A 23,965-nucleotide genomic window follows, 5' to 3' on the forward strand; every position below is an offset into this window, starting at 1 on the left:
AAAGTGGATATTTCTGGATTTTGGATTATTAAAAACAAAATTTTCTCTCATTTTAGTTACTAAACAAATCACAAACATATGCAAAAACAAACACGCATTAATTGTGGCTATAAGTAAAGGTTCTGCGGTATACGATGATCAAACGTAAGAGCCAATTAAAATCCTGCGGCCTCAGTGTGATGTGAAATTCACTCAAATTATACAAGAGCAGTAAAACCTTCCAACAGTGGTCTGTACCATTTTACAGCAGAAACAACAGCTGACTCGTAGGTTTCATCAAGTCTGAACGGTGCATTAGTATAACAAACAACACTTAAAGAAAACACTCCACTCCTCTACTGTAATAAACTGAATGGTTTATCATGTTATTGTGAGATTTTTTTTTTTTTTTCCATACAGGTGAAGCATGAGCAAAATGTGGTGGCACGTTAGCGGTAAAGAAAAGAAATAATTACATCAAGAAAAGACTCTGAATGGATTCAGTCGGCCTCCACGGCTCCAAACCAGGCCTGACGAAAGGAATGGACATTTAAGCAAGTGAATCTCACAGTGAGAACAGAAATGCATCAGAAATCATCCTTCAAGCTTCACTGAGTCCAATACGCTTCTAGCCTCTTTGTACTCCTCTGATTCAGCCAAATCCTCTTCGGTTTCCTGAAAACACACAAACATACATACAGGTTTTGTTTTAGCACCATCTACTATACTTCAAAAGAAGGACTTACAACTGTCTCCACAAGACATACAGGTCTGCTGTCTTTATAAAACCATTCTCGAGGACGTATTTCAGGATGTGCCTTAAGATTAGGAACCAAATTTAGCCAGAAAGGGTTGAACTGAGCTAAAACTGGCACTGAAGCGTGTTTGAGTTCCTCTTGTAGTCACCACAGTGACAGCACTTCTAATGACCTGTGATGAGCATGCATATGCCTGTCTAAAGGGAAGAAAGAAGGGAGGATGTGTTACAGAGAAGGGGACAATGTTGCTAATTTCAGGTTAGCTCCCTCTGCCTAGCATTCAGCTCCCATGTGGGTGACTCACACCTCCAGCTGTCTGACTGTTGCTCTGCATTAATTTCGATGACCCTGAGACATTCATGCTTATGTTTGCCTCTCACCATATCAACTTAAGTCCTGGAGGGTTTGGCACGCTCTGGAGCTGTACAGATACACCGAAATAAGTGCAAAGTGTGGTACTTGAGCTCATTCAAATGTTCAGTTCATTGAAAATAATAATTTTTTTTAAAAAAAATACACATTTAGGTACCAAGTAAATACTTTCGGGTCTACCTGATTCAACACTGAAATATCTTCTCACTGAGATCTATGCTTCCACAAATAAAATTTTAATTTTTAGAAAGCAGCAACCTTCGAGGCTGAAACATTAAGCCAATGCGCAAGTACAAAAAAAAAAAAATGCATCTTTTTCTTCAAAGGGCTGGCTTGAAAAGTGAGTCTGTCTTCACAGTCTCACATGTTAAGATGTCTAGCTTTACAGCATTAAAAAGGATGTTTAAAGCCTGGTACAAAAAAAATGGGTTTGGCTTCTGTTTTTAATAACTAATCATTCTGGATCCTGGAGTTAGATGTGCAGCCACTTTGACTGACAGGCCACACGGACACAGAGCAGTAGCCAAGTGATGCCTGCTAGGCCTCACCCACACAGGCCTAGAGACCGATCTGTGACATCCAGTAACCTCAGGTCACTAGCGGAAAATGTGCATTCCCCAACTGGTTGGCAAGTGGTTGCTGGCTGCTAGGTGAAACCGGTCGCTGCAAGACGCTGCACCAAAAACCGTGTGATTCCTTTTGGTCACTAGCACACTGCTGCTGTCGCTTGCTTGGAAGTTGCCAACTTGTCTGCAAACACTTGCTAACTAACCACAGAGCGGTAGTGAAAATTGAAAAAGTGCAACACAAACTAAAAATGATGACTAGTCGCCTTTAAAGTCAAAGCTGTGCCTTAGCAGTGAAACCAACACGTTTCAAAAGGCACAACTTTTACTCCGTTTCTGGATCGATGGCTAATTAGTGTTTGCAGACAGGTCAGCATCTCTCACGCAAACTATGGGCGACAGAGGCATTCTGCTAGTGACTGAAACAATCATAAGCAACCAATTTCACCTAGCAACTGCCAGCAATCTCCAGCAACCACTCACCAATTGCTCGGGAATACACCTTTTTCCCTAGCAGCCTGTGGTTACCATGGTGTCACTAATCAGTCTTTAGGCCTGCGAGACTGGGGCTTAGCAGTTCATTTCAACAGCCACTCACAACCAGTCAGGGAATACTCATTTTTCCCTTGCAAACAGTGATTCCAGATTCCCAAGATCATTGCTCATCAGCACAACCTTACTAAGAATACAATGTGAGTACGAGATTAAGATTGAGGCCAACCAGCTGCCTCAACTGGCTGCAGTGAGAAAACAGTTTGAGTGTAACTCGAGTATCTTCCTGTAAATAGTATAATGACCAATAGTTACGGAAGGATGTGTAAATTCCACCATTTCAATCGCCAATATCAGTCGACAATACTTGCAGGTTTTCACAGGTATTGTGAGACAATGACCAAGAATATTTGTGACAGTAAACACTCCAATATGCTCCCGTATTTATTGTACTGCATTAAAAGAAAGCTTATTATCAAGACAGCAACCATGACCCAACACTATTTTGCTGTATTATTGTTTTTTTCTTTTGTTAGGTTCTGGTCTCGCTGTGTAGGACAACTTTTTAAAGAATTCTGACATTAAACTGAAATCCAAACTCATCAAAACAGATCTCAGGGTTTCTTTATTGCTTATCACTTTGTTCTGTTTTAGTGAAATTAACCCCCACAGGAAGCTGTTCCCAAACATAACTCTGCTGATGATCATGCTGGCTCATGTCTGCTGGATGTGAAAAAGGATAGTAATTTGCTAATAGTAATGCTATAATAAGTCTGTAAAGCAAAAGTATGAGCCTGCCTGTCTTTCAAACTATTACAATGTTTTTCAGAACCATGATGGCTAAAAAAAAAAAAAAGATTAATTAATGCAAATTTAATGCAGCTTTACTATGAAACTACTTTTCAAAATCTATGCACAATTAGTTGGTTCTCAGCTTCCTGAAGCTATTCTGATTCATACAATAGAAAAAAAGACTGAAAGACAAATAACTCGATTTCACTGAGCAGCCAATTTTGTTCTGTGTCCAAATTTAAAATGGAACTAGTGTTTTCATACCCACAAACATACGCACCATGAAATTCTTTTCAAGAAGGCCATGAAATATCAGAAGTCCAACTGAATTATTAATTAGTACAGTTGCGTCCTGTTGTTTCATGAAGATTGTGTTCACCTCATGGTGTTACTTACTAGCACCTGAAGCAGATCTGCGTGTGCTACGGCCAGCCGGCGGTGACAGTCTGGGATCATCATTCTGGACTCCTGCAACACCTCCGTCTGAAACCACACAGAGACCGCATCAGTGCCATCACAGCCTCCATTAATAAAAAAAAACACCCTCCCACTGCTTCCATTACCATTTTTCATTACAGGTCTTCACAAAAGTCAACACATTATTGAATGTGTATTTTCCGAGATTGGAACATTAATTTGAACAGCTAGACAAAGTGTATTCACTGGCTGGATTTCGCTGTATCCTTATTCCTGACAGTGACGTGCAGGGTGTCCCTCATGCACTCTGCTGTGGTTAACATCGCTCAACAAGCTGGCAGTATGAAAAATGTTATTGAGTTATTGATCGGGCCGGGAGTTAGGGCAGCAGGGGACCACCTCGATCTGGCTCCACACCTGGATGAATGAGCCGAGAGCATTGTGATCAGGCGTAAAGAGGTATTACTACACCTGTAGTGTAACTGTGTTACAGCCTGGGGTACTTTCACAGCCGCGGCTAATGTGGAATTCCCCCAGCTGGCACCCTAAAGAGCGGAGAGGAGCTCGCTAACGCTGTCAGACACAGTCACTCATGACAGATGCTTCCTCGCCTAGGCTTGTGTCGAGCTGGAAAAGTCAAAACATGGACGCAGTTGCACGCATGTACATTACACGGCTGTGCACACTAACAGTCTGCCTGCCTGGTCACGTACAAGTTCATCCAAGTGCCTAAACTGACATACCGAAAAATGGTGGACAGCTTGTCAAGTTGGCTGCCATCTAGATGTGACAAGTTGAGCTGGAGTAAGCAAAAGAGTGCTGAAACAGAGAAAAGTCACGGTGCCCTCCCGGTGCAGTGGAATGATCCCATCAGCACAGGATAAAGATGACACTTACAGCGTATTGATTCCATTAAAATAAAAACCTCTAATCCATCCTGCCTCAGACCTCTCATCTCCAACCATAATCCATCTGGCCTCCCAAATCTCCCCATTTAACACCAACCAAGCCTGCTGCTCAGCCTGAGCTGCCACTCCATGAATGAACAAAACAAAACAATACACAGACTGAATTTTAATGTTAGCCGTAAACATAATCAGATGTGATGTCTGTGGTTCAGTTCCTCCCTGCCTGAATCAAGTTTGGATCTGCATCGGTGAACAGCGGCCCAAATAAAAGGACAGTTATATGAAAACCCACCTCCTCTTCCAACAATCTTCTGTAAGCTGACCATAAAATACCATAATAGGTAAAACTCATATTTGGGCATTTTCTCATTAGGCTCATACTCACAACCTCTAAGTATCTGAATCATTTCTCACTATCATTTTTCACACTATTTATTTTTATCACTGGTGACGCTGAAAATTTGGATATTCTCCAATATTCTTCTCTGAAGCAAAGACGTCAGGAGAAGCTATGAGCTAATTCTCAGAATTTACATCAAATTCAGAAATTCATTTAACATTTTAAATTAACTAACCCCCTGGCTAGTCTAGCGACATTAAGATTAATAAATAAGGGACACAAGGAACCCATAATTCAGCACACACTGTTTTACATTATTTTGCTATTTTCTTAATTTTTTAGTACAAAGCAGGTGGTTATTTGTTTATATGGTTTTGAGGCATAACTGAAATCTGTCTGTACTTGTAATCAAAGATGTGATTGCAAAGTTTCTTAAGTCTCATCTGCTCATTTATTAAGCAAGCAGAATATCCGATTCCCATTCTGATCACTTTAACATCTGCAATACACACTAGAGCTCCCCCATTATGTTTAAACAGCGGCCCCGCAACTTCAATTTGATTTTAGGGAAAAGAAAATAGCAAAAAGCCAAATTTGGCAACCAGTGCTGGTGGTGAGCAAGAGTCAGGTTCACTGCAAAGTGCCATTCGCCAGACTTCAGACAGAGTTATATGCCAAATTTAAAAAATGCTCCGTCTGACTTTGACACTAAAACCTCTTTAAATTAAAACGACTTCTTGGGTTTTCAGTTTTATCTTTAAACTTGGTTCTCATCAGCAGAGATGACCCTTGTCATGAGAGCTGGTCCAGTTTGACAAAGAGGCAGGTATCTGTGCTCTGCACATGGACCTTCCTGTGGTAAAAATAGTAAATGTGCACATGGAAGAGGTCAGAACGAGACTTCCAGGTTGCCATCTAAACATAGCAAGAATGTTAAAAGCAATGCACAAGGAGAAAACCTAGAAAAGGAAGATTTGCCAAATTTGGGGGTTTTATTGCTGCTGTTTTAACAAGTGGCACTTCTGAACTTTTTGATCCCGCCTCATACTTACTCATTTAACTGGAAAAAATGACAACGAATGCTAGCTCAAGGTAGAAAAACTACTACAGACCTTTTTGTAAGTGCTGTGAAATACATCATGTACATCATTCAAAAAACAACAACAAAAACTACAGGGTGAAGAAGACTTTACTAGAGCTATGCTAGTAGTTTTGTAACGTTTAGCATGTTACGAGGGCACTATCTGGAGCGTTAACGAGTTGTGTACCACCAACTGACTGAACTGAATAAACACACATTTGTACGTTAATCACTCATTAACAAAGTAATGACTGGCTGTAGGAGAAAATTCTTCCTAAGAGGAACACAAATGTCTGTACCCAAGTTCACCAGTGAGTTCAGTAGTTGTTATTTCTGTCAGAATTAATGGTGGACGCTAGAGGAAGATTCACAGGACCACCAGAGGCTCCTGGCTACTAATGCAATTAGTGCAGCAATTCTCAAAGAAATTATATTCAGTATATATATTTTACCACAGGTCTGATCACTTGATCGCGACTGGATCATGATCAACACAAAACAAGCCTCTGTTACTCTGATGTATTTCCAGTTCACTTGTTACCATATAAAAGATGAACGTAGCCACCATGATGTTAGCCACTGGTTTACGCCCCTTTCTGAAGCTTCAAGATAAAATGTTTTCACTGTGACCATCTCGGCATTTTGAAACTGTATGTGACGAGCGAGGGGTGCATCTGACTGACAAGCTCAGTGTGCGGTTTCACAATCACAAGTTGTTAACCCTGGATAATCCTCATTTCTGATGTTTATAAACAACCAATCTGACTATATACAGAGGCATAATGAAGATATTCAGAATTACAAAATAAATTAACCATGCATGTCTGTGCCGAACATGAGCGAAGCAAAAATGCTCCATAGATGTGGCAAAAACTGCCCATAGGGCGGCTTTTTCCTAGTTAACTTAATTATTATTGTAGTATTATGAATTTGAACATTTTAAAACACATAAGAAACATGTTGGTGTAAGAAAAGATTCACACAGTACAGACAAAAGACGGAGGGATGCAGGCACACTGAGAATGGAGAGCAGGATATGGGCCAGTGATCTGCTAGGGACACTAAATTACCAGCATGTGTCAGTAATTATCAAACTCTTTTAAAGTAACATGATATAATTACATCTGAATCAAGCAAATTACAAAATCACTAATGATTCTCCTCTCAAAACCTAATTCTTCATTATCACTGTGGACTGACCTCATTACATGAACGAAGGGCTACTGAAATTATCGAGACACAATTCACTCCCTAACTATGTGAGAGCATAACCCCTCCCTCGCTTACTGGCTGAGACCAACAGAAGGAAAAGGTGGTGATAAATGAATACTTCAAAGAGTTTCAAATTAAGACACATAATTGCTGCGCAGCATCAAAGAAGCAAAACGTACCTGCTTCTTGATAACATAATCATCTGCCGCCTCCGTTTTCAGGCGCTCAATCTTCTCTTCCTGCTGCTTCGCTTCGGTTATGTACGCAATCTCCTCCTTGGCCAGCCTGCAGAGAAACACGAAGACAGGGAAAGACACAGTTAAAGGCAGCCATACAGTGCTGTTCCATCAAACATAAAAACATAAGCGCACGGCCTCTCAGACAGATAATATAGGCTGAACCAAGAAAAGCAGGCTGTGATGGTCACTTTTTACAGACGGGGCCATCTATCCTCATTCTCTGCAACACTCTTGTGACTGAGGAGGACACAGTGAGATCATCTCCCACAGGATGCCAAGACACACACCTCAATAACACCCAGCAAACACATCACTCCTCCTCGCTGCTCTGAAGTGGAGATCAGCCTTAAATAATGCTTTGAAATCCAACTTATCATTTATACAGTGATCTAACGGTGACTAAAAATAGGATACGCTTACATGAAAGACATTTTATTTCTGGAAGAGAGCAACACTTTACACTAAATTTAAACCGGAGAGCAGATTTTGTTTTCATTAGGTAGCAGATCTGAGCCTCAAAAATAATGGGGAGAAAGACCTTGGAAGGGTTTACATGAGTCTTTGTTTCTTTAGTTAGCACAAGTGCACGCACTTTTTTAACATTTTTGGCCATTTGATAAACAAAAATGTATTTTAAGATCAAGTATCAACTCCCCCTAAAAAAAAATAGCGATTACAAAGCAGATTATCCTTCATTTGGAGTCAGATTTGGAAATCTGTCCACTCTATTTTTTGATTTCTTTCAGCTTTGTTTTTGGTCTCTAGCCACTCATGGGATAAATTTCAGGCTCTTCAGCTGATCCAAAGTTCACAGTGTTCACCAGTCTTATGTTTGTTGGTGAGCAGCAGCTAATTTATACTGTTTCTGGGGTTTTTAAAACCTTTCAGAAGAAAACTTTTAGAGGGTGGTAGCTGATGTTCATGGGTTGGGGGGGCTCTAAATTAATGATTTTTGGTGGCGCGTACAAACACAGCGACTCTAGGCTCTCTGACTAGGTGCATTATGTGTACTATATTTTTCCAATCTCATTCTATCCACATGCCTACAATGGCAATAAAGTTTCTGACCTTATTTAAATGACAGGATATGCCCTTCTGTAAAAAAAATAAATAAATAAATATTTCTTTCTCATTTGATGACAAAGAAACAGAATGCAACATCATCATAAGTTTAGCATAAAGTATAACAACAATACAAAATGTGAAAATAAACTCAAAAAAAAAATTATGCAAAAATAATTATATGTATTTTGCTAGTATGTGGACCAAAGACAGGATGAAAGAATATGAGGAAAAGAGGAAATATTCTCGAGCATTGATTAACAAGTGGGGCCTGTGGTGGGCTGAGAGCAGTAATTTAAATTACCTTAAAATTTATGATTAAATATTTGCAATCAGAAATTCTAAACTCATTAAATAAAGCTATGTGACAGAAATTATAAAGGCATTTGTCATTAATCTTTAATTTGTGATACAGAACTATCAAAAACTGGGCGACTGTAACTGCCAGAATACCTCATCCATAGTGGAGAGCTCACACGCTCATTAGAACTGTTCAGAACACAAAGTTCACATTTTTAGTTTGTCCTGCTCATACAAAAAGAAAAAAAAAATAGATATATTCCACTTAGTCACACAGAACAAAAATAGCAAATTCCACTACTGGGAGACTTGCCAAAAAAACTGATCAAATTTTACTTTGTAAACATCAAATATTTTATCAATCTAGCTGAGATATGTAGGTGCAGGTAAAGCTGCTGTGGCGGGTCACTCCCAACATGAAGAAAAGGTAATATAGCCTATGTGAGCGCCACAAATCACAGTTAATATAGCTTACAGCAATAAATGATTTTGCCTAATGTAACTACTGCCTGATTCCTGATCCCAGGAATATCATCTGAACACGTGAAACTGCATTTGGCTGGTTCCTTTCCTTTACATCCATAGGGAAAAAGGCTAATAGAAACAGGAAGTTAACTGGATAGCTAATTTGAGAAGTGCAGATTACATCTAAAATGCTTAAAACCACCAGGATGTCAACTAATCTTGGTTGATCTCCAGTCTTGTAATACAGGCTTTAGAAAATGTAGCCCATGGAAGGCGAATTTGGGCAATTTTCAAATCAGCGAATATAAAGAGCAAACAAGACCACACAGGAAGCAGGGAGCGTTAATCCTGCTCTCTGTCCTGAATGCATCTAAAGATCATTTTCATATCAAACTAATAATGTGAATACTCTCAACTTGAGTTTGAATGCATCGTTATGAGTACACATTTGAAATATGCACAGTAACATGTTTTCAGTGTTAGCATGTCACAGAGAGAGACAGAGAAAAATCAGTGTTACCTGCATAATGTCATCCAGCTCACACCTTATCAACATGATTATCTGGCTCCTTTATCGTCTTCAACACACACACACACACACACACACACACACACACACACACACACACACACGTACACATGTATGCGCGCGCGCGCACACACACACACACACACACACACACACACACACACACACACACACCCAGAAGCTACTAGTCCTTTTCAGACATTAATTGATCATCAATTCAATCCCTAATTTGGACCGAGTCAGGTGGTAAATGGGCCTCTTTTTCTTGATTATTAGTGAAAATAGGCTTGAGTACATTGATAAATTTTGATTATTTATCAATTACGGGCCAAATGGAACTAAATCTCTTAAATAGATTCCGACTCTGATTGGCATAATGGAGTCTGAAAATATAGCTATTGATAATGATTTCCAACTAACAGTCTTTTTCCGCCTGCACCCGCTGCTGGGAATGACAACACAAATTTCATTTTTCATAAAATCAGCTGTGTGTGTGTGTAAGTGAGTAATCCTTCATTAGTCAGTCACATTACTGGAGACCCTTCCCTGTGCGTTGCACTGCTCTTTGCTTAGCCAAGGAAGCCAACAGCACTCTGTCATATTTTACATCAATTACCACTCATTCTAATACAGTTCCATCAGGAAGCTTTTAAACAGGCACCATATGCAATAGCAGATCCTGTCTTCCACTCTCATGCTTGATGTAGAATGAGTTATGTCACCTGTTACGAGTCAAAGAAGGTGGCAAAGAGAGGAGAAACGATGGAGGGGGGGCTGAAAGAATTTGAATAAAACTGAAGGACAGTCTAATAACAAAATGTCCATTCCTCCCCTTTCCAGTCCTGATGTTAATTTCTTATTTCTCCCAGACTTGGAGCGCTGTGCGAATGAGGGGTGGGGTCGCGGCTGGTTTTAAATAGACCTGCCACCTCAGGCTTAATGGAAAAGGCAGCTCTGTGGAAAATAGAAAAAAAAAAAAAAAAAGGGAATTAGAAGCCAGCCGACACACACATTCGGTCGCCTTCTCTAGCACTGTATTTTTGAGCCGCGATGTAGTCTGCGCTGGGACCGGAATGACAAAGGCAAATTACTGTTGTCATTTTATTAAGGGCATCCGCGTCGCTAGGGCAGAAAGGCACTGACTGGAATGTGCAGAAGCCACTGGAAATAGGGCTGGCTAAAAGAGCACGCAGGTTTCCTCTAAACCCATATTTATTTATTTATTTATTTTTATTTATTTATTTATTTATTTATTTATTTATTTATATATATATATATATATATATATATATATATATATATATATATATATATATATATATATATATATATATATATATATATATATAATAAAAATATATATTTTTGTGTATATATATATATATACACACAAAAATAAAGGGAGGGACATGAGGTTATCAACAGACAGAAAGCAATGATACTGTACACGTTAACCTAACAGCTTGATTACAGGTTCATGTCAAGGTAGTACTTTTGGTCTAGAGGGAGTGAGATATAATATCTCCTGTCTTCTGTGCAAATGATATACTCAACTTAAAACCCTCTGTAGAGGAATAGGGCATGGTACTACTGGCTGATAAAATACTGTACACTTGCACTGTTGTTTTTCCTACAGTGACCACTCCTGGACACTTTGTGACATTATCCTCTCTGGGAAATCCAGCCTCCATCATTACCACCAGGGAGCCGCCTGTAATCTGACCCTCATCAAAATGAAATCGATAGTGCATTACACAAACAGCACTGACAGGAGGGAATTAGAGGTCTGCCTGATTGACGAGAGATACACTCAGACCATCCCACAGACAACTACGCTGAGCCCATTATCTCAAGAAACCTCATAATGTCTACAATATTTTCTGTTCCAGCATGGTAAATTTGGCCATTGTACAAATGTGGAGCCAAGCTCAGAATAGATGCTAACTCTATCAGTAGGACAGCTTAGACTAGTTAATGAGTTTGCAGGTCCTACATCAAAAAGCCCATGTTTCATCCCCTATCAAATCTATCTAAAAGTGAAGCAGGAACTGAACCCTTATAAACCAACAGCATTTCCCTGCAGACAGAATTTACACGTTTTTTCAGTGCATTTGTTTAGTTTTAGGTGTTGTTAAAAGTTTTTTTTTTTTTAAATCTTAGAAGAGAGAAAGAATCAAGATGGAATACATTCATAATCAGCTCTGGAAAACAGTGAAAACCAGTGGAGAACACAATACAAGATGTCTGTAGTAAGTGGGGATGTGTGCAACCAGCCAACTAGATGTTTAAACATTGATGGCTTTGCTGGTTGGTGCCAGACATACTAGTCAGTTAAATCTATTATTTATTCTATTATTTTATTAAATGTACAACAGCAGTTACTGGATCAAAGAGGAGAAACACTCCCTCCTTGATTAACATTTTCATATAGCTCCTAAGATACACACTAAATATTGGTTTTATTTACCTTCATTCATTTAGTTTTGTATGTTTTCTGAGGAACCAGGAACATCCGTAGCAGCTCTTTATGAAAAATACAACATTCCATTTTTATAGAAACTGCATTTGAAAGGTGATTCTATTCTAGCCTGCCCTCACTGATTCTCAAATATTAAAAAGATATTGGCTATTCATCAGTGCTCAGCAACGTAATTTAACAGCACCACAAACATTTCTCTAAACCAAGCCCAAACAAAAACTCTACATTAAAGGCTTTAACGAGGCTAAGCTTATTAATAGAGGATATCTGTTTAAGAAATGTGTAACTTATAAACTGGCTATGTCTTGGTTGCACTGCACCAAGAACTGTTTAGTGGTGCTTACATATATTTTATTTACTATTTAACTGTTAAACACTTCTCTCTCGTGATCACCAAACACGCCTAGAAACCAATTCATCATTTTGTTTGCAATCTTAGCTATTAATGTTTTCATTTTCGGACTACAAAAAGTGTTTTTCATGCCTCCCTGCATCTAAGGAAGAATCCATTTTGACGAACCAGCTAAAAAGCCGGGTTCAAAGTGCTCCTTAAGGGCAACGTGAGTATGAGAGAGGAAGCAGATGGTATTAAATGAGAACATGCGCTTGCTGCTTTTTACAGTAAAAGCATCGAGAATGATGCATTGCTTTTATTGAGAAGCAGTCAGGAGCATGTTTTAAGTGCAGCGCCTCCTGAGCCACTTGTGCAACTAAGTACAATTGTGAGACTTAAATCAGCTTAGAATTTGGCTTCACTCTGTTTTTTAGTAAGCTGAAAACACATCTCAAAGCCCTCATTTAAAAGGCTGCAGTATTCTGGTTCCTCAACAAAAAGCCACTGGAATATATGGGAATATGCACTCTACAAAAATAAAAGTTAATGAAACTTAAAAGTTTGGTTCAGAAATATAATCTTTCCAAACTGACTCCATTATAATTTCAGTGGTATAAAGGCAATCACTAGTAGTAAAATGCTAATGTTACGTTATAAACACACAACACAAGTCGAGTGACTTCCATACATAATAGTCAGCAAATAACTTCAGAAATCACAAATGGAGAATGTACTTACATATTTTATGTTTTGTTTGCTTGGGTGTTTTCTTTTGTTTTTGTTTTGTTTTGTTTTGTTTTGGGGGGGGGGGGGGGGGGGGTCACAGGTCTATGCTATAACACAGTCAGTGGATTTTAAACTCACAGTTTGTTTTCCAATTGAAGCAGCTGTTATTTAAAAGAAAACAATGGTAACAATGTTTAGATCTGTTTAAGTATACCTGGTAATGTCACAGACTTCTGGAATGTCACTACAATTCAAAACTAAACAGTGATGCCATCTGAGAAGTTCCATATTAAGATCAAAGGATCTCATCTCAGAAGGGCCTTGATTTGGTATCCTTTGATCTTAAATCCTTCCAGAACCTTTGAAGATACATACACAAAATCTTTCCTGTTTTACACGGCGCAGTCTTGTAAAGTGTAACCAAAGAATTCGATTGTAAATTTAGTGTAATATAATCTGGAATTGCTTGATACACAAAGATGATCTTACTTTTGACACATCACATACTTCCCTGGGTTTTCAAAAAAACTGGAGAGTTCATCAGATCACAGCTGGAACAATCTCAGTCACCAGATCCTACGGAGGGTTTGGAGTCCCAGACTGAAATTCAGCAGAATGCAGCTGAACAACTCACCTCAGCGACTGAGAGAAATGCCTCTGAGTTATCAGCGCTAAAAACTCATCCAACTAAATCCGACTTACATGAGGATCTTCCTGAGCCCAGAGGCTTGGAACAACTGGGAGAAACTCTGAACATGGCTGAACAAACCACCTCTGCGACTGAGTGAAATGCCTCTGAGTTATCAGCACTAGAATCTCATCCAACTAAATCCGACTTACATGAGGATCTTCCTGAGCCCAGAGGCTTGGAACAACTGGGAGAAACTCTGAACATGGCTGAACAAACCACCTCTGCGACTGAGGGAAATGCCTCTGAGTTATCAGCACTAGAATCTCATCCAACTAAATCCGACTTAGATGAGGATCTTCCTGAGCCCAGAGGCTCTGAACAACTGGGAGAAACTCAGAACATGGCTGAACAAACCACCTCTGAGACTGAGGGAAATACCTCTGAGTTATCAGCACTAGAATCTCATCCAACTAAATCCGACTTAGATGAGGATCTTCCTGAGCCCAGAGGCTTGGAACAACTGGGAGAAACTCAGAACATGGCTGAACAAACCACCTCTGCGACTGAGGGAAATGCCTCTGAGTTATCAGCACTAGAATCTCATCCAACTAAATCCGACTTAGATGAGGATCTTCCTGAGCCCAGAGGCTCTGAACAACTGAGAGAAACTCAGAACATGGCTGAACAAACCACCTCTGAGAGAAATGTCTCTGAGACACAGGAGCTCTCTAGGAATACATCCTTGGCTTGTCAGACAGTTGAAATTCAGAAGTGCAAAGAACAAAAAAGAAAAAGAAAAAACAGAAATAAGAAGGGAAGTAGAAAGGCAGAAAATAATGACCATGAGGTCTTCATATCAAACCTAGGAAAATCTCAGTCACCATATCCTGAGCAAGATTTGGCAAAGTCCCTGATTAAAATTCAGCAGAAGACGGCAGACCAACCCACCTCTGTGACTGAGAGAAATGCCTCTGAGACACAGGAGCTCTCTAGGAGTACAGCCTTATCCTCTCTCTCAGATGAAATAAGAAAAAGAAAAACAAAGCTCTCTAGGAGTACACCCTTGGCCTCTCTCTCAGATGAAATAAGAAAAATGAAGCTCTCTAGGAGTAAACCCTTGGCCTCTCTCTCAGATGAAAGAAGAAAAAAGAAAGAAGAAGCAAAGAAGGAGAGAGGAAGAAAATACTGCCCACATGCTTGTTCCCAGATGTTTCCGAGGAGATATTTCAATCTGCAATTTTCTAACTGAAACAGAAGCTCCTTAAAAAGTTCGTTCTGGAGCCAGAGCTGTTGTCCTGTGTGTTGGCTGAGGAACAACACACAGGACTGTTGGATTGTTGGGCTTCTCTAGAATACTGCTGGGACTCTGCAGTATTATAGAGACTTGGGGAAATTGCTGTTTTAAACTGAATTTACATAAATAAAATTGGAAGAAAAAAAAACATATGCAAGAGAGAACAGTTTCTTTTTGTCTCACTCCTCCTGGAGATTGGTCACATGTATTGAAATCTAAGGAAATAGAAATCTTTATACATACACATTTGTGGTGCAGAAGAACAAATTGTGCACAGGGAACAAGGGGAAACAAAACCTAAATAGTTTTGCCATGGTAACCAGAATAAAAGAGGATGGAGCATGGAGCACTGCTGCTTCTGCTTCTTCAGGATGGAACTTCAGAGTACTCAGACTTTTAAATATTCCCCCCACAGTAACCCCAGTAACCTTAACGTATTCAGTGTTCACGTATTCTGTCTGTGTGTGTGTGACTAATATACTTTAATACATGACATAATAACAGTAAATACCTATTTAAAAGTGATAAAAACTCTCAACCAACTGGAATCAACTCAAAAACATCAATGGCTCAGTACGAAATGAAAAGAGTAAATATTGACCAAGGTGAATGTGTAATCTACTGCGGGAGCTGTTTTTTTGCTAACATATTTCATAGCAGGCGTCAAATGCTGCTCAAATCATATGAATTAAACCTGAAACTCTCACGCCCACATGGTGTGGCTAATTTGCAAGCTAATGCTAACCGCTAAATGCTGCTCCTGCTTGTTAAGTGAGTGGCCAGCGTACGTAACTGGAAAGCACCTCTGACGCCTAGGCAGTAATCACAGTCTTTGTGGATGTGTAGTTACATTTCTTGAGGTGCATGTCGGTTATGTACGTAGGACCAGGCCTTATTAGATTGACAGAGTGATAATTTTTGCATATAATCCAGAAGAGTTACACTTACATCATGCATTTAATGTGTCCCAGAGTGCCGTTTCCTTCCACTAATGGATTTGCAGAAATCACAAAAAGCATTAAATTATAGCTATTTAAATTAATGTTATGATAACGTTCATTTTATGAACGGACGTGCGAAAGACTCAGTTAACTAGAGTACTTGGCAGTTTGAAAATGCAGCTTAGAAATGGAAACTATTTGGTGAGCAGTGTGTTAGTTACCTAGCTAACAGTTAGCATCAGTCGACCATCGCTCTGAGTTCAGTTACAAAATTATCATCACACAGTGCTATGTGTGAAGGTGCCGTGAGCTGCAGCCCCTACACGGTAGGTATTAGTTAGATAGTCAAACGACAGGGCCGCTCCAAACAGAACACACCTGCTTATCATTCAAACCCTTGGCTATAGGCCGTGCCCCAACATCGCAGTAAAGTTAGAACGTCGCGGGAAACACAGTTCGACGTGCGGCTTATGTTTTCGTCGAGCCGGCCTCGCCGCCCGGCTAACTTAGTTAGCGCCTAACCTTATCTTCTGTAAGTAGCTTGCATGGCATACTAAATCCATGTTAAGTGAAACGAAGAGCCAGCCTTACCTTTTAACAATACCAGTTTTAATCTTGATTTGCCGTATCCTTGGATCTGCCATGATGTAGTGTTGCTTGGTAAATCGTGCTGTAGCTAGCTAACGGTGTCAACGCTGTGCAGGTGGAAGTCAGGCTGATAAGCTGCTGGCAGATAGATCGATCGTTAGAGTAGATCACTGTCGAGTTTTCGGGTCTGAATGACAGACAGTGTTAGTCTGGTGCTTTTACATTTCCCCCACTTAAAATTACAACCAGATAAACCGAAAATAGTTGTTTCCCCACAAAATCTGGTGGTAAACAACAGCTGAGATACCCTTGGTAGGACAATGAGGATATCTGTCAGCGTCACTTTGTGGACGTCAACACTTTGGTAATTCAAGATGGTGACTATCTAATCCAGTAGGAGCTACATCTGTTAGTTGCCTTATGATTGATAGGGATTAAGTAGGATTGCCAAGAAAGGGAGAATTTGAGGACATGCTGCCATTTCTTTTTCTAAAAGAAAGAAATAAATTAATTAATTAATTAATTAATTAATAATAATAATAATATAAAACTGTGGAAAGTAAAACAGCTTTGCTGTGTCTGGATGTAAGCAGGCCTGCGGCCTTGAAGAGAATTAATCAATGAATGAAGGCATTCACAGCACAGGTACACAGAGTAACGAATATGAAAGCTCGCAAGTCAGCATGCACTTTTAGTGCATCTTATGCACTAAAAGGGGCCAAAGAGTTTGGTTGTACTAACACCAATTAACGGTAAATACACATGAACTTCTCCATATGCAACTAAAATATGAAATTTAAACAATTACCATCTGCATTTCTAATGCAGAAATGCAGTGCCCTCTATAATGATTCAGACAGTTTTTGGAGTTTTGCCTCTGTGGCCACCACAGTGGATTGTAAATCAAACAATCAATATGTGATTGAAGTGCAAGCTTTCAACTTTAATTCAATGGGTTTTACAAAAAAAAATTTTTTTAAATCAATAATTAGTTATTTTTATACACAGCGCCCCCATTTTCAGAGGTTAAATTAATTGACCAGCAGTTTGATAACCAGGTGAGGCCTGCTCTCTTGTTATTTTATGGCAAATGAAGCAGACAGAAAAGGTTGATTCAAAGTGCCGAATTCACCCATTCATTCACTTTCTTCGTCTAAGTTCTTTATATCTAACGTTCTGGAGCAGCCAGGGATCAAACCACCAAACCTCTGATTAGTAGGTGACCTACTGTACATCCTGAGCCAATACATTATCAGCTAATTGCTTGTTTTCACTGAAAGATAATAAAGGTATCCAACTGCAAAAATGTTTATATTATACTAGTAAAGTTCTTGGCAGCATGGTGGTGTGGTGTTTAGCACTGTTGCCTCACAACAAGAAGGTTCTGGGTTCAAATCCACCATCCAGCCTTTCTGTGTGGAGTGTGTGCTCCCCATGTCTGTGTGAGTTCTCACCAGGTACTCTGGTTTCCTCCCACAGTCCTAAAATATGCAATTAGTGGGGTTAGGTTAATTGGTGATTCTAAATTGCCCATAGGTGTGAATGGTTGCACCCTGCCTCCCACCCCATGGCAGCACCCCCAACCCCAAGTTGGAAAAATGGAAGAAAATAGATGGAGAACAAATTTATTATGATTAAGGTATTTCTACTTCTGCAGTGATACTGAAAAGAATAGATTAGGCCTAATATAATGTTCTATATAGACAGGATATAGTTTCACTACTCATGCACATAAAACTAACTAATATGAATACTTCTTCCACTTTTTGTGTAGAAGCTTGCAGTATTTCAGCCTCTCTTGATGAGCCCTGAGCTGTTCCACTTGCAACATAATGGGTTCAATTCCATGCCCAGAAGACATGCTATGGAAGCATGTAAGACTGGTATTCCCATATAATGCAAAATCATTACAGTGAGCTACTTCTATTTTTCATTATACCAAGACTAAATCAGTTGCTATAAGAGAGTAAAGACTGTCTGATTTTCCCTGGAACTAATACATATCTGGTAGATAGAATAAAGAGCCAAGGTAAGTTAGTAAAGAAAGTCCACAAATCCTTATATGTTCATAAGATTCTGCTTGCTAATTTTCAAAGGATAATTTCTCTCCCCATAACCTACTACATCTCATTGAGGCAGTGCTACAAACTGAGTTTTGTTATTGACATAACACTGGATGAACTGTATTCAGTCCTAGCTGACAAAGCCTTGTTAGCTGCTGTGCTTGATCTGTTACCACATTAAGCATCGCTTTCAAAGTATAACCTTTGAGAGTGCTCTTGTTTGAACCTCCTAAGTCTCTGCGTCCACATATGCGGACATTACATTTTGACTTTGCTGCCCCTTATACTTCATTCTGATCAGTAGTGTTTTACACTTTGGCGAGCCATGTTGAATTTGTTGTGTTATGCTGTACAAAAAACCCACTATCCCCATCTGAGGACATTTTTTTTTGTTTTGTTTTTTTACATTACAAAGTATTTAACAACCATGTAACAAAATATGACTTCCTGTTTGAAGAGGAAGCTTAGTTTATGACATCTCAGGTCCATCCATGCATCCATGTTTTTGTATATACAGTTATTTATTACTTTAATCAGTTTGATCCAGAATCCAATATGAGATTCTATAGGAAGACCAAAATAAGCCCACTTTCCTTTCATATTCACACAGGAATGTAATGAATGCCAAGATGTTTTTGCAGGCATGTGAACAACTTGGATTGAATTGGCTTTTCACATTTAGCTACTATAAGATTTAAACTGTGTGCACAAAAATATAGTTTGTAAGTTAAGGTTCATGAGGCTCAAAATAAGCCTTTTTTTATTTACACAGTATATCACTTAAACTAAACAATTGACATGCCTTATAACGCTGCATTCCAAAGACAGCAAATTCAATATCATTTGAATCTTTGTGTATTTAATATTGATTTGTGCAATCTATAAAAAAAAAGAATCAATTTCACAGTACTTTACAAGTACGCCTGGATCAAAATTTATATATTTTTATAATCCGGGCCTCTGTTTGGCCAGTAGCATTGAAGGTTTACAGAATTCCTGCACATCAAAAGCTTTAAAACAGCTTTTCCACGACAGCAAAATACTAATTATTAATTTCTGTTATATGCCCAGTAGAAAAAAAAGTTTACACCTATGAAACCCACTCTTGAAAAAAATGCAGAAAGAAAGCTAATGTTATCATTATCTATGAAAGAGAAACAGTGTTAATCACAGCTTCAGAATTCATGTTTTTTTCATTATCACAGTGAATTGAATTGAAACTTGTCATTATTAGAATGATACACAAAAGTACACTTTGAGTAATAAATCCAATCTAGTGCTGCAAAATATTATAACATGAATCAAAGTGCATGCAGAATGAAGTGAAATAAAAAGGAAATAGCACCATGCAAGCAGACTGTAGCAGGTCAAAGGGGATTAGAGGCAGTAATCAGCTTTGCATTATTGTTCCTCATAATGTAATTCCACTTCATTTAATATATCACAGGTTTGGGTTATATTGATCTTTTTTTAAAAAAATATGTAGAAAGCAAAACATACACTAGTGTGCAAAAGTCTTGAACCATATAAAGAAATAATAATTTTATATTTTGCTAGAAAAATGGGAAGTAGGTGCAGTGATTTATTGAAATGTGCAAACTTAAATGGAAATGCAGGCAAAAAACAGCTTTTGTACAATTCTAATGAGTTTGAAAGTGAATATTTGGTGTGATCACCTTTATTGTTCAACTCAGCCTGAACTCTCTTCTGCAGCTTTCTTGTAATTTCTTTAAGCAGCCTTCAGGAATAGTTCTCCAGACTTCAAAGCTCTTCTTTGGATGTTGGCTGACTTTTGTTCCATGACAGAGCTTCCATTGTGTTTTACAGATGGCTGTAGATGCTCACTGTGTAAGACCTGTTGCTACGGTGCAGCTCTTGTGTAATTTGGCAAACTCAGCCTTTTCTATCCAGAAAACAGAGAGAAAAGGCTGAAAAGACCATTTCTGATGAGCTTTCATGGATTCAGTTTCCTCAGATTTTCTAAGGAAACTGCACCATGCCAAGATATGACAGGTTTTCTGCTGCTCTTACATACAGACACAATGCTGGTTCATCCCTTGAGTTAGTGCCTTTTTAATGCTTGAATCATTCAACAAACAATAGGAACATTTCTCTGAAAACGGTCAGGTGCAAGGACCTAAAAAAGAGTGAAAAAGCAGCCAATGTCCAGAGAAAAACTTTAAAACCTGGAGAGGTACTGCTCAAAGTCTGGCTCCTTGAAAGCAAAATATAAAGAAATGAGGGGTGATACATTACTTTTAGAAATATATAATTTGATAAATGATTTTATTGGTGTATTTGTATTGATTACTCCACCACCTAAACTTGAGATTTCTATTTAGAAATCTCAAGATTTATAGAAAAAACTACAGTAGTAAACAGCAGTTATTATGATAAAGAAGTGTTACTGAACAATTGAGTAATATTATATTCTGTAAGTTTTTTAAATGTAATAATTTTACTTTATTAACAATTTTATTTCAAGACTTTTACTTGTTGTTTTTTGGGTTTTTTTTAACCTTAGTTTAAAGTAAATGTGACCTCACCAGTTACCATTTGATTATTGTAGGCAGTAGATCAAACGGCATAATCCCCTTTGCAGTGGTGGTGCTTCTTGTAATGCAATTCAGCTTCAATTAATATATATGTATATATACACACAGATACATATGTGTGTGTGTATAGTTTTTTGTTTTTAGTTTTAGTTTTTTTGTTTTTTACAATTTCTTGTTATCCAGCCTCAAAATATACTGGCACTTTTAAGCCCTGGCACAGTGTGACTCATTAATTGTTGTACATGCTCAATTCCAAAACATGATAAAGTATACACAAAAAAACAAACTTATCTCCACGCAGCCAAATGTGGAACCAGACACAGTTCAACCAGAGCTAAACCAACAGAGAAAATAGGTTATTTTACATGTCTTAATGCATTTATGGTACATTAAACGGGCAAATGTGAATTTTAATCTAACACATTTACAGCTACAGTTTCTTATTTTGACAGGAAAAAACAAAATTGTAAAATTGGAAGGATTGTTAGGCTATAGATTAAACAAGCAAACAGTGTGTTACTGAAAATAATTCAGTAACATGATACTATTATTGGATTGTTTTAGTATAATGAAAGATTTGATACTTTTACTTTAGGAACATTTTTAATTCAAGACTTGTATTAGTGATGGCGTGTTTTTACCTCAGTGTTTCATTACTTATGTCTATATAAATGAATAACATGGATACTTCTTCCACTGCTTGTGGATGCCAGCAGTACTTCAGACTGCTCTTGATGGACCCTGACCAGCACCACTTGCACTGTAATGGGTTCAATTCCTTTCCCAAAAGACATGCTATGGAAACATGCAACACTGGAATTCCCTTCTAATACAAAATCATTATAATGGGTTACTATTAATTTTTACTATACCAAGATTAAATCGGTTGTCATAGGGTAGAGTGTCTCATTGACTCTGCATCCAGAACGATCTAGTGATGTTAGATTGGAGACTTGTCGTGGATTAATGTGTCTTTTCTTGCTTTTTTCAAATCAGAAGATATAAGCTTGTCTAGTATATTTTTCTCTCCTCTCCCAGAGCAGACATGAATAAAAGATGGTGGGTGTTCCTGCATGCACAGGAGCAGCAGCCGCAGAAGAGAAATCCTTTACTGGCCAAAGCTCCTGTGATTGCATCCGAGGGTGGGAAAACCCCGGGCTCTTTCCCCTGCAGCTTCATGGCCGTTGATTATTGGTATTTTCCGAGTTTTCCAAACTAATAAGTGGCACTATCAAGCATTTGGAGGCGCCGTGAGACTACAGACGGGCTGCTAGACTTAATTGATATTGAGCGAGGCGCTGGTAGGCGCGGACGGGGCCGCTGCTGGGTAATTTGCAGTTTAATCAGCGTTTGTAATGAGAGCCGCTGATTAGCGCGGGGTGGAAATAAAAGAGAGTTACAAGGAACGTCTGTCAGAGTCCGGTGATAATTCACGACTAATTGTAATGATTAGAGCAAACTGGATGACTTTGGAGTTTTCTAAATGTGTTGCCTTGCCTGTGCGCATGTCTCTATGCGCTCTTGTACTCTTTATATTTTAAATTAGAGCATGCGCGCATCCCTTTTTTTTTTCTGTGTGCTTAAAAAAAAAATCAGAAATTTTCATTCTGGCGATTTTCTCCATGAGAAAAGGGTTTGAGGTTTGTGAGAGCGTGTGTGCGTGTGTGTGTGTGTGTGAGGGAGGCCGACAAGAAGGAATCGAAGACATTTGATTATCAAACAAAACATCACATTTATAAGAGGGGAGGGGGCGCCGTTGATGGACTCTGCTGCAGTGAGGGCGGAATGTGTTCCTCGAGACGCGCCTCGGCCACTGCTGGAATAGCAAATGTGAAATTAGTGAGAAATGTGCGCATGAACGCTGTCGGTCAATTAGCGACAAGCGAGAGGAAGAGCTGGTACTCTCACAGTGAACATTTGCCCGGGGAGCACACGCACACACACACACACACGCACACACACACAAACTCAACCTCGTTCTCAGAAGCTTTATGTGATTTCCTCTGTATTGTAGTAAAGTTGGAGAAATAGCCTCTGTGACAGTGGTGATAAAAAGACAATTGTGTTGTATTGGTTGTTTGCATCTCCTACACCCACAGTTGTGGACTTTGATTTTTTTTTTTTTCCCCCTAAGACCTTAAAGTGCCATTTCACTCAAAATTAAGCAAAGCCAAACCCGATCATCTAGTAGGCATTCAAGGTAGTTTCATTTGCTCAGATTTTGAGATATCTTTCACTCAAATTCACTCAGTTGTTGTTCACTGAAATCATGAAAGGATTAAAGAAAAACTCCAATAAACAAATAAAACTTCTCTGATAGCTATCGCTTGTAATGAAATCAGTTCACAGCATGTTGACCACAGTTTTCTCTGATAGGATGGAGCATCAGGGCCACTCCGATCATTTACTTTAATATCTGTAGCTCAAAAATATTCCATTAGATGCAGAAAGCCTGCTCTGAAAATACTATTTACTATCAGTTCAAGCATGGGTGGTGTCACCAAATGTAGTTTTTGTATAACGTTATGTATCATCATATTTTGTATTTAAAATCATGTAGTGCAGTCAAAATGACTTTATAATTTGTGTAATATGCATAACAAAGTGCAAGTAAAGTGTTCTTATTTCTATAGCACTTTTCACAACACAGAAGATAAAAACATAAAAACCTCTGTAGGGTTACATATAAACAAATTAATATATAATAGATTGAAATACACAAAAGCAAATAAAAGCAAGCATTAAAACACAGACTTTTATGTTTGTAGACCATAACCACAGGTTTCATTCCCAAATAAAATAAATTCCATTGTGTTTTGGGATTAATTGCTTCATATTTTGT

The 23,965-nt window shown here is 38.7% G+C and overlaps 1 protein-coding gene across 1 annotated transcript; it reads right to left on the minus strand.

Annotated features, from left to right (window-relative positions):
* Positions 1-271: 271 nt before the first annotated feature.
* Positions 272-16,820, minus strand: tbca (tubulin cofactor a). Its single transcript, XM_030743421.1, has 4 exons — positions 16,509-16,820; positions 7,097-7,202; positions 3,356-3,442; positions 272-654 (listed from the first exon to the last, which is right to left on the minus strand). Exons 1-4 carry the CDS (start codon positions 16,559-16,561, stop codon positions 574-576), a joined length of 327 nt encoding a protein of 108 aa, XP_030599281.1. The 5' UTR covers positions 16,562-16,820; the 3' UTR covers positions 272-573.
* Between the last annotated feature and the right edge of the window lie 7,145 nt (positions 16,821-23,965).

The sequence above is a fragment of the Archocentrus centrarchus genome, chromosome 12 (genome assembly GCF_007364275.1).
Source record: "Archocentrus centrarchus isolate MPI-CPG fArcCen1 chromosome 12, fArcCen1, whole genome shotgun sequence".
NCBI lineage: Eukaryota > Metazoa > Chordata > Actinopteri > Cichliformes > Cichlidae > Archocentrus > Archocentrus centrarchus.